The sequence below is a fragment of the Misgurnus anguillicaudatus genome, chromosome 22, assembly GCF_027580225.2.
Source record: "Misgurnus anguillicaudatus chromosome 22, ASM2758022v2, whole genome shotgun sequence".
Lineage (NCBI taxonomy): Eukaryota > Metazoa > Chordata > Actinopteri > Cypriniformes > Cobitidae > Misgurnus > Misgurnus anguillicaudatus.
The window spans coordinates 53,694,872-53,708,968 of NC_073358.2; the positions used below are offsets into that span (position 1 = coordinate 53,694,872).

Consider the following 14,097-nt stretch of genomic DNA (forward strand, 5'->3'; position numbering starts at 1 on the left):
ATCATTCTGTTTGATTTATAAGCTTGTTTCCTCATGGGGACGTCAAAATGTCCCCACAAAGTCACAAAAATACTGGTATTCCTATCTTTGTGGGGACAATTGGTCCCCACAACGTGATAATTACCAGGTACACACACACACACACACACACACACACACACACACACACACACACACATTGGCATATGTTGTTATGGGAACAATTCCATAGACGCAATGTATTTTATACTGTACACACTGTACTATTTTATTCCCCTGACCTACCCTAGTCCCTAACCACAAAGATCACAATACCTGTGGGCAGTCTTTAATCTATGAAAAACTACTAAAATTTAGTATGTTTATCAAGACCTTCAGTTTACCATGTCATTATACACTAAACCACATATACCAACACACACAGACATGGCACACGCACAAACACACATTTATGTATACACAGGAAGAAAGACAAACGTCTGTCTAAACAATCGATCCTTAAGCTGGTCCTCTTTACAGTCAAAGGTCTGTGGGAATATTTTTCTTATGGTGCTCTGTGGGTGTCAATGGGCCGCTGTTATTATCATCGTTTCCAAATTCATTCATGATCTGATTTCACACTTGAGATTCTAATGCGTTCTCTAATTTGTCCCTGTTTCTACATGGCATTACCATGCAGCCACATAGACAATCAAAAGACATTGCAGCAGGAGGAAACATATACCTGAAAGATTGAGATCCTAAAGGATTGAGGGTTCTGAGTTGGATCTTATCATTTGATTTAGGCGGCTAGTCGGATTGGGTTGGGGCTTTACCGCTCAGCTATCCAAGAGCACTTCTTGCCAATGGTTAAACAAATATTTACCAGCTTTTAGAATTAACTGCCAATTTTTTGTCTGCAAAATTGCATTGCTGGGCTGGAAATGCGGGGGGGGGGGGGGGGGGAGGGGGCGGGGGGGTGGTTGTGTTGGGAATGGGAGTTCCCTCTTTTTCTACAAAAAGACTCCAATGCAATGCAGATTTGCTAACAATTTACAGCTAAGCAGTATTCCGTAACATTAGTTAAAACATTAGCTAACATAAACAATACTTTATAGCATTTATTTAATGTTAGTTATTAATTTCAGCACTAACTCTGTACTGTTATTGGCATAAACAATGACTAATAAATGCTGAAAACTATATTGCTCAGTGTTAGCTCAGGTCAGCAAACATATTTGACTTATTTCAACAAATATAACCTGTTTGTAAATGTTTTATATATAAGAGTGGGAGTTTCAGCATCTGTGGGTTAAAGATATAACATTTGTCCTCAACTCGGGTCCTGACAGAAAGTCTTGTCAATTTTCACCACTGGTTAAAACCGTATCTTATGTTTTCCTATAGCAAACACCCCTGTGAAATATTTGAGCTTATGTGCTTGATTTATTTTCACTGGTTACTAAATTCTTAAAAAAGATCAATTCCATATTTCTGCTGAATTAATTTTTTTCGTCACACAGAATAGAAAACAGTGCTCTTCCTAGCTTTACATTTTATACTTTTAAATCTGTGTTTTTATTAAAAATTCTGTGAGTAGTTAGTTGGTGGACTGGACAGTTGGTGATGACAGGGTTAGGCAGTCTGAAAATACAACTAATGTCAGGTAAACAGATTTGTTTGATTTTGCTTAATTGACACAGAGAGAATGAATGTCTGTCTTAAAGACGGGACCCTCCCATCAGGAGCTGCAATTAATGACATGCGATTGTTCAGGCTGGGTCCCTTCACATCCTCGTGGTGTAGAGAGAGGAAACAGGAAAAGGAACTTAAACTCCCTTTGCCTGGACGGCACAGACAAAAGGGGCGGAGACGGTGCGAGGAACGAAAGAGAGAGTGTTAATTTGAGTTGAAATCAAGGGATGTGCACTACCCGGCCTGACTCCGTAAATGTGGATGTACCCATCGTTTGCGTCTCGTGCCCGACTTCAGCTGTATGGTGTGGGGACCATGAGTCCCCTGTTCTCTTCTGGCGTACTGCTTCTGATTGGCTGCTTGCTTACAGGTAACACTGTGTATATTTACATACTTCATTTCTCAAGGTTTTGTGACACACATCTGCCTTTATTTTTAGTGTACTTTATGTTGTTGTGGTTACATGGTTAAAATCTTTCCATGGTTACATCTTATAGGAAAGACGAGACCTCTTAAATAACTTAATTGTTTCTTATATTGCTGCAGAGATCCACTAGAGTTTGAGAAGAGATCTCAGCAATGTCAACAGTTGGGCTCAGATTTGGAAAGTCTATATTTAATAGTTAAGGTGCCTTAAAATGTTCCTAAATTTGCAAAACCAGATTAATTTGCCCATACAGTTATCTGTTAATGCAAATCTTATCTTATAAAATCTTTATAAACAATCTCTGATTTGCATTTCTCTTCAGAAATTTTAGGAGAACAATCTGAAACAAATTATGTACACAGCAAAACCTCCAGTGTTAAATGAACAGTATAGTACACACCTAACCCTAACCCTAAAACACACACACACACACACACACACACACACACACACACACACACACACACACACACACACACACACACACACACACACACACACACACACACACACACACACGTTGTTAAAAATGAACACTGAATCTGTGATTTTTAATATTTTTACAGAACCCATCACAACACTGCTGTATAATAGCGTTAAAAGTGCAAAAAAGTCTAAAAATGACCAAACACACACATGATCAAGAAAATGAAAGTACTATTTTCAGGAAAAGGTCATTTTAAAAGCTAATGTTTTAGATCTGAATGTTTTGTGTGGTCTATTAATACCAGGTGAAATGTTGATCAAATGTAAAACGATTTCAGTACAATTTCACTTTATACATAAGTAGGGCACTGTTACTTTTGAACCTGACAGCGGGGACGAAAGTAACCCAACAGAACAAGATAGATGTTTGTGTTACACTTGTTTTTGCTTAATATATAGGACTCTGACCTTGTTAATATCTAACTGCAAACATATTTTGTTGTTTATCTTTGCAAAAAAATTATTAAATCACATTTTCATTTTGAATTTCAGTTTCATCAAATGTTTCAAAAGCAACCTGACAATACAAACTTGAATTGTCCAGAATAAAAAAAATTTCAACAGTATGAACCAGAGATGGGGGTTGAGTCATATGACTTGACTTGAGTCAGACTTAAGGTGCAAATTAAAAAAAAAAACACTCGACTTGACTTTGACTTGACTTGACTTAAATGACTCCAAAAAATAACTTGTTTTTTATTTGTTTTTGAACACACCGCAACGGAGATGGAGAATGCTATCTAACAAGGATTAACAGTCATGACTCACTGAACATGGACAGGGTGTGAGCAACATAGTCACGCTGTAAAGGACATACAGGAAAAGAAAAATTCAAATAATTCAAAGAGACTGTATCTCACCCAATATTATTTTTGATGTGTGCATCTTGATTGTTATATCTCTGTTCTCTGATTTTGTTAATTTTGTTCATCTTGATTTGTAATGATTTCTTTTTAATTTAATTGATGTTGGGTGAGATACGTTCTCTCTCTCTTCTGACTTGAATTGATTTTGCGTTCATTAAACAGAAAATTGGGTTAAATATGTTGAATGCCAAAGTCCGGTTTTTCTTACCTGCATGCATCCCTTGCATCAGATTGCAGGGAAAGTGCAGAAAGACGCTTCTGTGTCACTTCAGCTCTGTCAAGGGGTAGATGCTAAAGATGCTGTCATAGTTTGGAATGCAAAGGTAGTCAGAGTTCGGAGAAAATCACTTTGTTACTTTCGTCCCACGTTACTTCTGCTCCAGTTCTCCCCTATATTATGGTACTAATATCAGCATCAACAAGCAAACATTATCATTTTGCCTCTTTTGGCCATTAAAAAACAAGAAATCAAGGGTCCCTGTTAGGGTGACTTCTTGTTATTAATCTTTTTCTCAGTAATTGTTAATGGCAGATGTTCATAATTAATGTTCATTCATCACTTCAGATCTTTAGTGTTTATATAATCCAAACAATCTGGGTGTTGATATGAACTATGGGGCAGTTTACCACATGGGTTTTACGTTTAATCTAGGACTAGGCCTTAGTTATGACATTTAAGTAGTCTTTACAAGTATACCTTACACAAAAAACAATACTGATGTGCATCTTGAAACAAAACAATGTCACTGATATATGTTCAGATATATCAGTGCAAGATGTTTTTAAATTAAGGCATCTCAAACATGTGTTTTAGTCTGGGACAAGGATAAGCCCTTTCCGGGAAGCAGCCCCAAAGAGTTAATTTAACACTGGGGGTCGTGCTGTGTATGATACAATTGATATAAAAGCTCATGATCTATGAAAACATCCTCTGTAAAATTCTTCTTGGAAAAATAGAAAATATAATTAGTAAAACTAGTAAAAAAAAAGGAAAACTAAGCTATTTAAAAAGACTATAAAAATAAACCAAAAAGTCAGTAATATAATGAAATAAACCTGTAAGACCTTTGCGCAAAACTCTACCAGTCAAACTACAGAAACACCAGGTAACGAGGTTAATACAACGAGTGCTTACATAAACTATACTAACTGCGGGAGTTTAGCAAGTTAGTTGCATTAAGTCTTTGAAAATAACCCAAGTGTTGTTATAAACATTTAAAAGCAAGAAAATCTATGTTTGTGACCAGAATTGCATATTTTACTACATATTATCTCTGGACAGATCGACATTCCGAATACAAAATCAACATAAATTTTAACTGAATTCAATTTGGATCAAAACCGCAGTGATGCTGTTTCTATTATTGTGTTCAGTCTTTAGTTTTCTGTGATTCAGACTGGAGCTGTTTTACATTTATATTTATTGGACATTTATATTTGTTGTTTCTTGAAGTTTGTGGTGGACTTCGCAGCTCAGATAGAGGCTGACAGGTCATTCAACTTCAGAGGAACAGAATGGGTAAATTTTGAGTGATGAGTGATTTGGTGCCCATTATGATAGAACAATAAGGCATCGTTCACTAAGACTATATTAGGTTAGGGTTGAATATCTAATGGGACATAACCTGGTAAAAAAAGGGTAAATAAAAATTGCAGGATGACACACATACCTTCAGGAGTGAGGTGATGTAAGAAGGTGATTTTTTTGTTATTGTCCTGAGGTGTCAGACAGTATCCGAGGATCTGGCTGTGAGATACGGGTTAAAGAAGCTGAGTGTAGTTCATGTGATGCCCAATGGGAGAGGGTGGACCAGCAGCTGGGGATTTACTATGTCGAAGGCTGCAGAGACGTCAGGAAGATTAAGGACAGATGACACAGAATTGGCTCTTGCCTGTTGTAGGTTTTTTGACAGCAGACAGGAGGACAGTCTGTGTAGGATGTTCTTTTTTAAAACCAGATTGTTGACTGTCCTTTAAGTTAATAAGAGAAAAGCATATAGTGGGTTAATACATCCCTTTCTAGAACTATTGAGAGATTATCAGAGCCTGTTTAAATTAGATAGGGACGGTTCCTGTAATGATGAATAAGTTTATGATTTGTGTGAGTTTGGGCAGAAGTGACGGAATGAGAGCATGTAAGAAGAAGAAGAAGAAGTTGTTTTATTTATATAGTGCCTTTTCATAGCTCAAGGTTGCTTTACATTACATTTTACAATACATTTATACACCCACATTTACATAACAGTCACATAGGATACATATAGTTAAATGTAACCTAACCTAACCTAACCCTAAATATGTTAAATAGATATGTTTTTAATTGGGTCTTGAATGCACCCACAGATGAGGTGGTATGTAGTGTAATAGGCAGCGATTTCCATATTAAGGAGCATTAATACTAAATGATCTTCCACCTACAGTGGACAACCGAAAACGAGGGATGGACAATAAACCAAGTTCAGCTGATCTAAGGGATGGGGCAGGGCGGTAAGGGTAGAGTAAGTCAGACAGATATTGGGGAGCAAGACCATTTAATGCTTTGAACGTTAAAAGCAATACTTTAAAGTGGATACAAGATTCCATGGGTGGCAGGTGAAGGTCATGTAGCAAAGCAGTAATGTGGAGGTGAGTACTCTTGCGGCCGAGATTAAAACATACTGTAATCCTGTAAAAAGCTTTTTGGGGAGACCAAGAAATCAGGCATTGCAATAGTCCAGTCGTGAAGTGATAAATGCTTGAATTAAGGTTTCAGCATCAGCTAAAGTGGGAGAAGATCGGAAACAAGCAATATTACGGAGATGAAAAAAAGAGTTTTTAACAAGAGAAGAAATGTGAGAGCCAAAAGATAGAGCTGAATCGAATAAGACCCCAATGTTACAAATTGATGACGAAAACTTAACATGAGTTCCATCAACATTAAAGGACTGGTCCATCCTTTTGGCTGAGACAGTAGAACCAATCACTAATATCTCAGTTTTCTTATCATTCAATTTAAGGAAATTCACGAACATTCATTGCTTGATGTCCCTGTTACATGCAATGAGTGAGTCAGGCAGAGATGGCCTAACAGAGCTGGTGGTAAGGTAGATTTGAATATCATCAGCATAGCAATGGAACTGAAGTCCATGCTTGCGTATGATGTCACAGAGTGGATATATGTGGATGATGAATAATAATGGGCCAAGAATTGAACCTTGGGGAACACCCTGTGTAAGTGAGGCAGTGGGAGATCTAAACCTGTGTATAGTGAAATAATTCTTTCTGTTGCTAATGTAAGAAATGAGCCAAGAAAGTACAGAGCCAGTTAAAGCCAATATCAGAAAGCCTAGAGATTAGTATTTCATGGAAGACTGTGTCAAACGCAGCACTTAAATCAAAGAGCAACAAGCCCTGCATCCATGGACAAGAGAATTTCTTGAACCACCAGGAGAAAAGCAGTTTCAGTGCTGTGTGATGGGCAAAAAACAGACTGAAAAGGTTCAAATAGGCCATTACCATCCAAATGTGATCACAATTGCGAAGCAACATCCCTTTCAAGGACTTTACTTAAGAATGGTAAGTTTGATATAAGTCTATAATTGTCCGTGTTGAGGTGGTCTATGCCTGTTTTTTTTAAGAATGGGTGTCACCGCAGCCTTTTTAAAATCTGCTGGCACAACACCGGATGACAAACTACAGTTAATCATATGTGTTATGAAGGGTGCAACCTCAGGGACACACAACTTAAGCAAAACAGTAGGTGTAGGGTAATGTTGGCAGGATGTGGAATTTGACTTCACAATTAGATCACTTGTGGCAATTGGAGTAGTTAGATTGAAAGCAGAAAATGAAAGTTTGTGAATAAGCGGAATCATCTAACATTAGGTGGACATTTGAATCACGTGCATGAGGAGTTTTTTTGGCAATGGATGCCGTGATTGAGTTAGCTATTTACAAACCCTACAGAACCCGACATAACATGTTGAGGTGGATTTGTGAGTTTGCTAACGATAGAAAAGAGTGATTTAGGCCTGCATTTGGAATTCCTAATGCTAGAGGTGAATTAAGAGGATCTTGCATTGTTAGGGCTATAATGTACTTAAGCAAGTGCTCTTTAAAAGCCAGAGAGGGCACAATAAGTCCAGTTTTCCTGTGGAGCCTTTCTGGGCGGCGACCCTCAAGTTTTTATTGTTCACAGTTCGAGAGTGAACCATGTTAAGGCACAAGTAGATGGAACCAGTCTAGTTTTGACAGGAGCCTTAAGTATTTGAGACAAAGCATTATTGTATACATTTCTGAGACACAGTTGGATAGTAGACATTCTGACAAAGTAGGAGCACTATTATTGCAGAGAAAGATGATGGATTCACAGAAGTAATTTTACGATAGGTCAGTATTTTCTTACGTGGTGATATGGATATTGGAAAACTACAAGCTTATGCATTTATGATCAAAAAATCAGAACCAATTACAAGAATATTGTTTAAGCCAGATTTACATATGAGATCCAGTATATGACATCCGGAGTGAGTAGCAAAAGTTACATGTTGGGTTAGGTTGAAACGGTCAAGTACAGACATCAATTCATTGCATTGTGCAGTATTTTCCTGTATATTAAAATCACCAAGCAGAATAATAGATGAATAACTACCACAGACAAGAGTAAGTAACACACTGATCTCAGAGAAAAAGTCAGAGGGACATTTTGGAGGTCTGTAAATTAAGATTATAGCCAGTGACATTTGCCAGTCATTTTCAGCGCAAGATTTTCAAATGCTGTAACGTCATGCAACTCTATCTTGGAAATCTTAATAGTCTCACGACAAACTACAGCCAGCCCTCCACCTCGACGATGAAGATGTGGCTAAGAGAAATAGATGTAACTAGGGGGAGTTAAGAGGTTGAAAAGGTCATTAGGCACCTGCCAGGTTTCAGTCAGAAATAGCATGTCCAGGATTGTGTCAGTAACTATGGGTCTGTTTACACTTGGTATTAAGATGTGTTTTCATCGATCGGATCACAAGTGGACGAGAGAGACACATTACGTTTACACCTGGTATTTAAATCCGTCTCTTGTCCACTTTCGACCGCTTCTGTGCTGAATACTATGAGGGGGTGGTTTGTGAGACGGTGGGAAAGTTTGTCGTATTTGCCCAGATTGGCCTTCCTCCTCTGCATCTGTGCGCAACAGTGAAACACACATCGCCAACAGACAGACAGGTAGGCAGGAGCTCTTCACACAGGTCGTATTCCAGCTGTGTTTTTCTTGACTTGTGGGGAAGTCAGTGGAGATCAAATGACATAACTACCAGTACCTCAGTTTTACAGCTCATTATCCAAAAGACAATTGTTGTCTTGCTAACATGACTCATAATACGTTTTCTAAAGTGTAGATAAGCCAATAGTAACAGGTTTTAGTTTAAAGTTCAATACTTTTTGAAATAGTTTCAGTTGCTTTATTTTTTATTTTGTCAATCTATCTGTAGTTTTTTCCCCACTTTTTTGCAGCATTTTTCCTGTGAAATTAACAATATAGCAGCAACCCTCCTTTTTTAGTTTAGTGTAAAGATGTGTTATTTTAACACCAAAAGAATTAAAAAGATTAATTAACCACGTGCAAAATAAACAAACACATTATTAGTGAAACTGTACCCTCTCCTTGGCGCAGTCATTTATTCTAAATATATTTGAAACTAGGAGAGAGAACATGCACATTGTTGGCAGTATCATTTGCTGTCTTCTGTTTTTGTGATAAACACTTTGTGTGAACTGATTATTTTGTATTTTGTAGAAATCTGTAGAGTATGAAACAGTTGGGTGTGTGTGAAGGAATTAAAATAAGGAAGTTGTGTCAATATATTTAATCTTTTGTTTAAAAAAGAATTAGGCCTAAGAGAAGTGCCCTTTTTTTCACTTGAGCATCTGCCCCCTGTGCAGGTCTCTGTGCAGGTCCCTGCTTGCAACAAAAATATCTACATGTATTGATATTGTCCTACAGGTAGTGATCACCGGCTGTAATGTGTCAGTGTAAATCCTGTAAAAGTAGAGGTGTTTCTAACAAAAAGAACCATAATCAAATTGGTTAACTTTATGCTAAAATTTAATTAGAAATTATATAAAACCACATGTGTTAAAAATTTTAAGGCAGTCAAATTTATTAAAAACACCACCTTTTTGGGATAACACAGGATTACAGTTTTGTTTTCTCCAAAAAGTAAAATTAAAAAAGACAACAGTACATTGCAAAAACCCTAACCGTTAAAAACTACAGGTGAACACCCCCTAGAAAACTTTTATTGTTTTTCATTTTAACTGGGTATAAAGAAGAATTTTCCTCTTACTGAACCAATATACAGTATAAAGTTATGTATCAGACTATGTATATATTCATAGATTTCTATACCTTTTTAAAGGCTACCTTGAATATCCATACAAATCAGCTGCCACTGGAAGTTAAACAGACAAACTAGGGGAGACCGGGGTTGGTTGTCACAATTTTTACTCATGCATGAATTGCTCATCTTCAAAAAATCTTTCAGCAGTAATTCCTACATGAAATGAAACTTTGGAGTCTTGGCTTTAAATGTGTATACTTTTTATTTTTCGATTGTATTGTAACAGGAAGTAATTAACCATCAAAGACACTCTGACACAATGTGACAACCAACCCCATCACGGGGTTGGTTGTCACAGGGTATGGGGTTGGTTGTCCCTATAGAGGTTCAATAGGATTTCAGTGATAAATTGGGATCTAAAAAGATAATGTGTAACTTGGGGTGTAATTTTTTTTAAGCTATAAACGGCAAATAAGTTTTAATATGAATACCACCCCTATGATAGTTGTTATTAATGCCACTTATGTTTAAACAATGGGATTAAAGTGGGTGATCAGTTACTTGAATAGGCTTTATGCCCAGCTGCACTATGAACTTCAGCCAGCTCCTTGTTTCCTGTCTGCCATTATTGGACAAACTGATTAATCCAGGTGTGTCGGATTATTGTTATGGTGACTACTGAGGTCAGACACACCTGGATTAATCAGTTTGTCCAATAATGGCAGACAGGAAACAAGAAGCTGGCTGAAGTTCAGGAAGTAGTGCAGCTGGGCATAAAGCCTATTGTCTACTGTGTTGAGAAATCAAATGAAATAATTTTTAGAGTTAAAACCTCTTTATTTAATGCTTTATTTATTTTATTTTAACAGCAAACAAAAACAAACAAACAGACAAACAGTCTTAAAAGGTTTACATGTCCAATATTCTTATGTGACAACCAACCCCGCAAGCTATGTGACAACCATCCCCAACTGACTTCTTGACGAACATGATAAGCTAGCTGCCACACGGCTTTAACTTGATCGCTAAAAGATGACTCAAAATAAAGCTAATACTTTTGGCTTTTTAATGAGTGTTTTGTTTTTGAATGACTAATATCCTACAAGATCTCAACACAAAAACAACACCAACATAAAAATTTACTCTGACCCATAAAAATTAAAAATTGTCTCCTAACCTCAATGTTTTGTGTCTGCTCAGCAGAATTTCAAGTGCAAATGAGTAAGCTATTAAAGGCTAACAAATTGATATCAAAATTGTACCACAGCGCCATGTAGTATGTCTGGAATAAGCAGTGTGACAACCAACCCGTGAGACAACCAGCCCCGGTCTCCCCTACTTTCATGATTTGAAAACTAAAATAAAGTGTAGAGGACTTACAAGATATATAGACAGTTTACTTTAGGCAATGCCAGTTTTGTTTGCTTTAAATACAAAATTTTTAACTTGACCATTTTGATAGTCAGCTCCCCACGCAATACTATCGTGCACACGCATTCCAAGTGTCTTAACAGAGTCCGCAGCGCTCAAGTTTGACCTGTCCTGAAATTACATAGATACACAAAACAAAATACCTGCATCATGTGCTGCACTGTCTTTGCATGACGCTTTTGCGACGCAGGAAACAAAAGAAGTGAACGCTGTTAGGAGTCATTTAAAGTCGGTCAGCTGCAGAGATTTGAATGCTGTTCATCTAGGCTTCTTTCACTTCATGAAGCGCTGCAAGAACCGTCAGGTGGATCAGTGGCGTGTTTACCCACCACGCAAACCACGCAATTGCATAGGGCCTCGCGGGCTTGGGGGGGCCCCCTACTGGCCACAAGGTGTGTGAAAGTATGTTACGTTTATTCAGACCCAAATCTAAGGCACGGATAAAGCACGCGCGAGCGAGAGATGTGCAAGTATGCACGCAGAATAATATATGCGCGCATCCTTGTGAGGGCACATATAGTATGGGAAGCCGAACTTATCAAAAGAAGGACGAAACTGCGCCACTCGAGTGATCTGCGCTGCGCGAACCAATTATATGCGCGGCTATGGCGTTTAATCAGACCCAAAAGTTGCGTGCACAAAAACCACGCGCGAGCGAGAGATACGAGCGCGCAGAACACTATTCGCGCGCGGACAAGCGTCCTCGCGAGCGCGCAGATGAGCGAACTCTACGGGACAGCGCACCTCTGCACAGCGTGCACAAAAGCAGCCACACAAGTGCTGGAAGGAGCGCTCGCTCGACTCTCTCTGTGCTCTCGTAACTGCACAACATTCACTCGATGGTCAAGACTTTGGGCTTCACACTTGTGATTGGTGGTTTGGTTTGATCTGTGACACGCATCTTTGGTTCCACACTTGTACAGGTATAAACATGATAAAGACACCACGCAGAGGTTTAAATAATGTCTAAAATACATAAATCATATTCTGTATCTCATCATTGTCATTAAAATCTCATCTTTAGTGTATGTCTAGTCTATTTGCTTGTTGTATCTCACAGAAAGTTTGTTTTTACAATATGAACATGAGAGTTATGTGATTCCCATCTATAAATTCAAGCAATAACCAACTTACAATGTGCTTTGCTGGTGTTTGTTAGTTCAGTTTGTTAGATCAGTCTGAATAATAATCTAATGCTTCCTCTTTTTCCTCATTTAGTTTTTTTAGTAAGATGTCAGACACTGAAGTTTCAGTATTAATTACATTGTTTTAAATACATCCTATTATACATTTGCAAGCAAAAGAAATATCTCAGAGGGGCGCAAAACATTTTTTTTAAACCAAGAATTTTTGTCATGTCAAACTGTAACAATTTATTTTTATTTTAAGCAGTGTAAAACAAAATAAACCCGGTTTATATATATATCTCACTTAATTCTATATACTGAATATTATTGTTGTGCAATTCAATTGAAAAACTTGGGCAATGCTGGGGCATGGGGGGGCCTTGGTTCTTGGACTTTGCATAGGGCCCCCAAAATGGTAAACACGCCACTGAGGTGGATGATATCAAAGCATCGCTGATGTCATCCGCCTGCAGTTCTTGTGGTGGCGGCGCCGCATAAAGTTGAACTCACCTTAAAGCTTTATTTAATGCTGTCAGTAGTGATTGTCAGACCAGCACACATGGATTTAGAAGTTATGGAGGCCCCCCTTTCAAGCTTGAGGCCTTAGGCATTTGCCTACTCTGCCTATAGGTAGCGCCGGCCCTGATTGGTAGAGAGAACCGGAATATTATTGGCGGACGAGTGGTGATAAGTCCACGACCGATGTATGTAGCACAGCCGGCATAAAACTCCAAGTTGTTTACACAATTTATGTGTCCGGAGCCAATCAGAACGATCCTTAAAGTGTTCTGAGATGAGCTGCAGAGAATTGTAAAGCCATCTCAGGGAAACTAATTTACAGTTCTTGTGGTCTTCTGTATGATTTGCTGCTCATATATATATATTTATCGAAAACGATGTACAGTGCATTACAAGCTATTTTTATCAGTATTTGTGTTCCCTGGGTTCAAACCCATAACATTTTGCGCTTCAAACACAATGTTCTACCACTGAGCTATACAGGAACACTCATATGAGCGCAATCAGAATAAATCGCAGAAGTGAACTGCTATAATGACGTGTGTTTGTGTTTAATGAAGCACATTGATGACAAATGCTTGCGGATTGCCCCCGAGTCTTTTGTGCTACTTGGGTTTTGCCAGCAGCCACATCACCCTGTAGCCCAAGACAGCTTGCCCACTAAAACTAAGTAGGGTTGAGCCTGGTCAATACTTGGATGGGAGACCTCCTGGGAAAACCAAGTTGCTGCTGGTAGAGGTGTTAGTGAGACCAGCAGAGGGGTGGCGTCCTAACACCCCAGTATAGTGATGGGCACACTATACTGTCAAAAAGCACCGTCTTTCGGATGAGACGTTAGACCGAGGTCCTGACTCTCTGTTGTCATTAAAAACCCAGGATGTCATTCGAAAAAGAGTAGGGATGTGGACAAACTTGCACATTGGTCTACTAATCATCCCCATATATTCAAATTGGCTATATCACTCTGTCTCCTCTCCACTAATAAGCTGGTGTGTGTTTTGACGCAATATGGCTGCGGTCGCATCATCCAGGTGGATGCTGCACATTGGTGGTGGTTGAGAGGATTCCCTCATTCATATGTAAAGCCCTTTGAGTGCTGCAGAAAAGCACTATTTAAATGTAACAAATTATTATTATTACAAATAATTATTTGACGCTTTCTTGTTCATAGCCGCTGCCCAGCAACATCAGTACACGCACAGTTAGGGCGGGCGTGAAAGAAATTAAACTTTAAATAACTTGATAATACTTGATTTTGTTGGACATCCTCCTGG

General features: G+C 38.4%; 1 protein-coding gene across 2 annotated transcripts in view; it reads left to right on the forward strand.

The window, feature by feature from the left end:
* The first annotated feature begins 1,818 nt into the window (after positions 1-1,818).
* tek (TEK tyrosine kinase, endothelial) overlaps positions 1,819-14,097 on the forward strand; it is a 64,595-nt gene continuing 52,316 nt past the window's right edge. For both annotated transcript variants that reach the window (XM_055198063.2, XM_055198062.2), the window contains exon 1: positions 1,819-2,023. In XM_055198063.2, the coding sequence (XP_055054038.2) occupies positions 1,909-2,023 (115 nt within the window). In that variant the 5' untranslated portion in view covers positions 1,819-1,908. The remainder of the gene's footprint in view (positions 2,024-14,097) is intronic.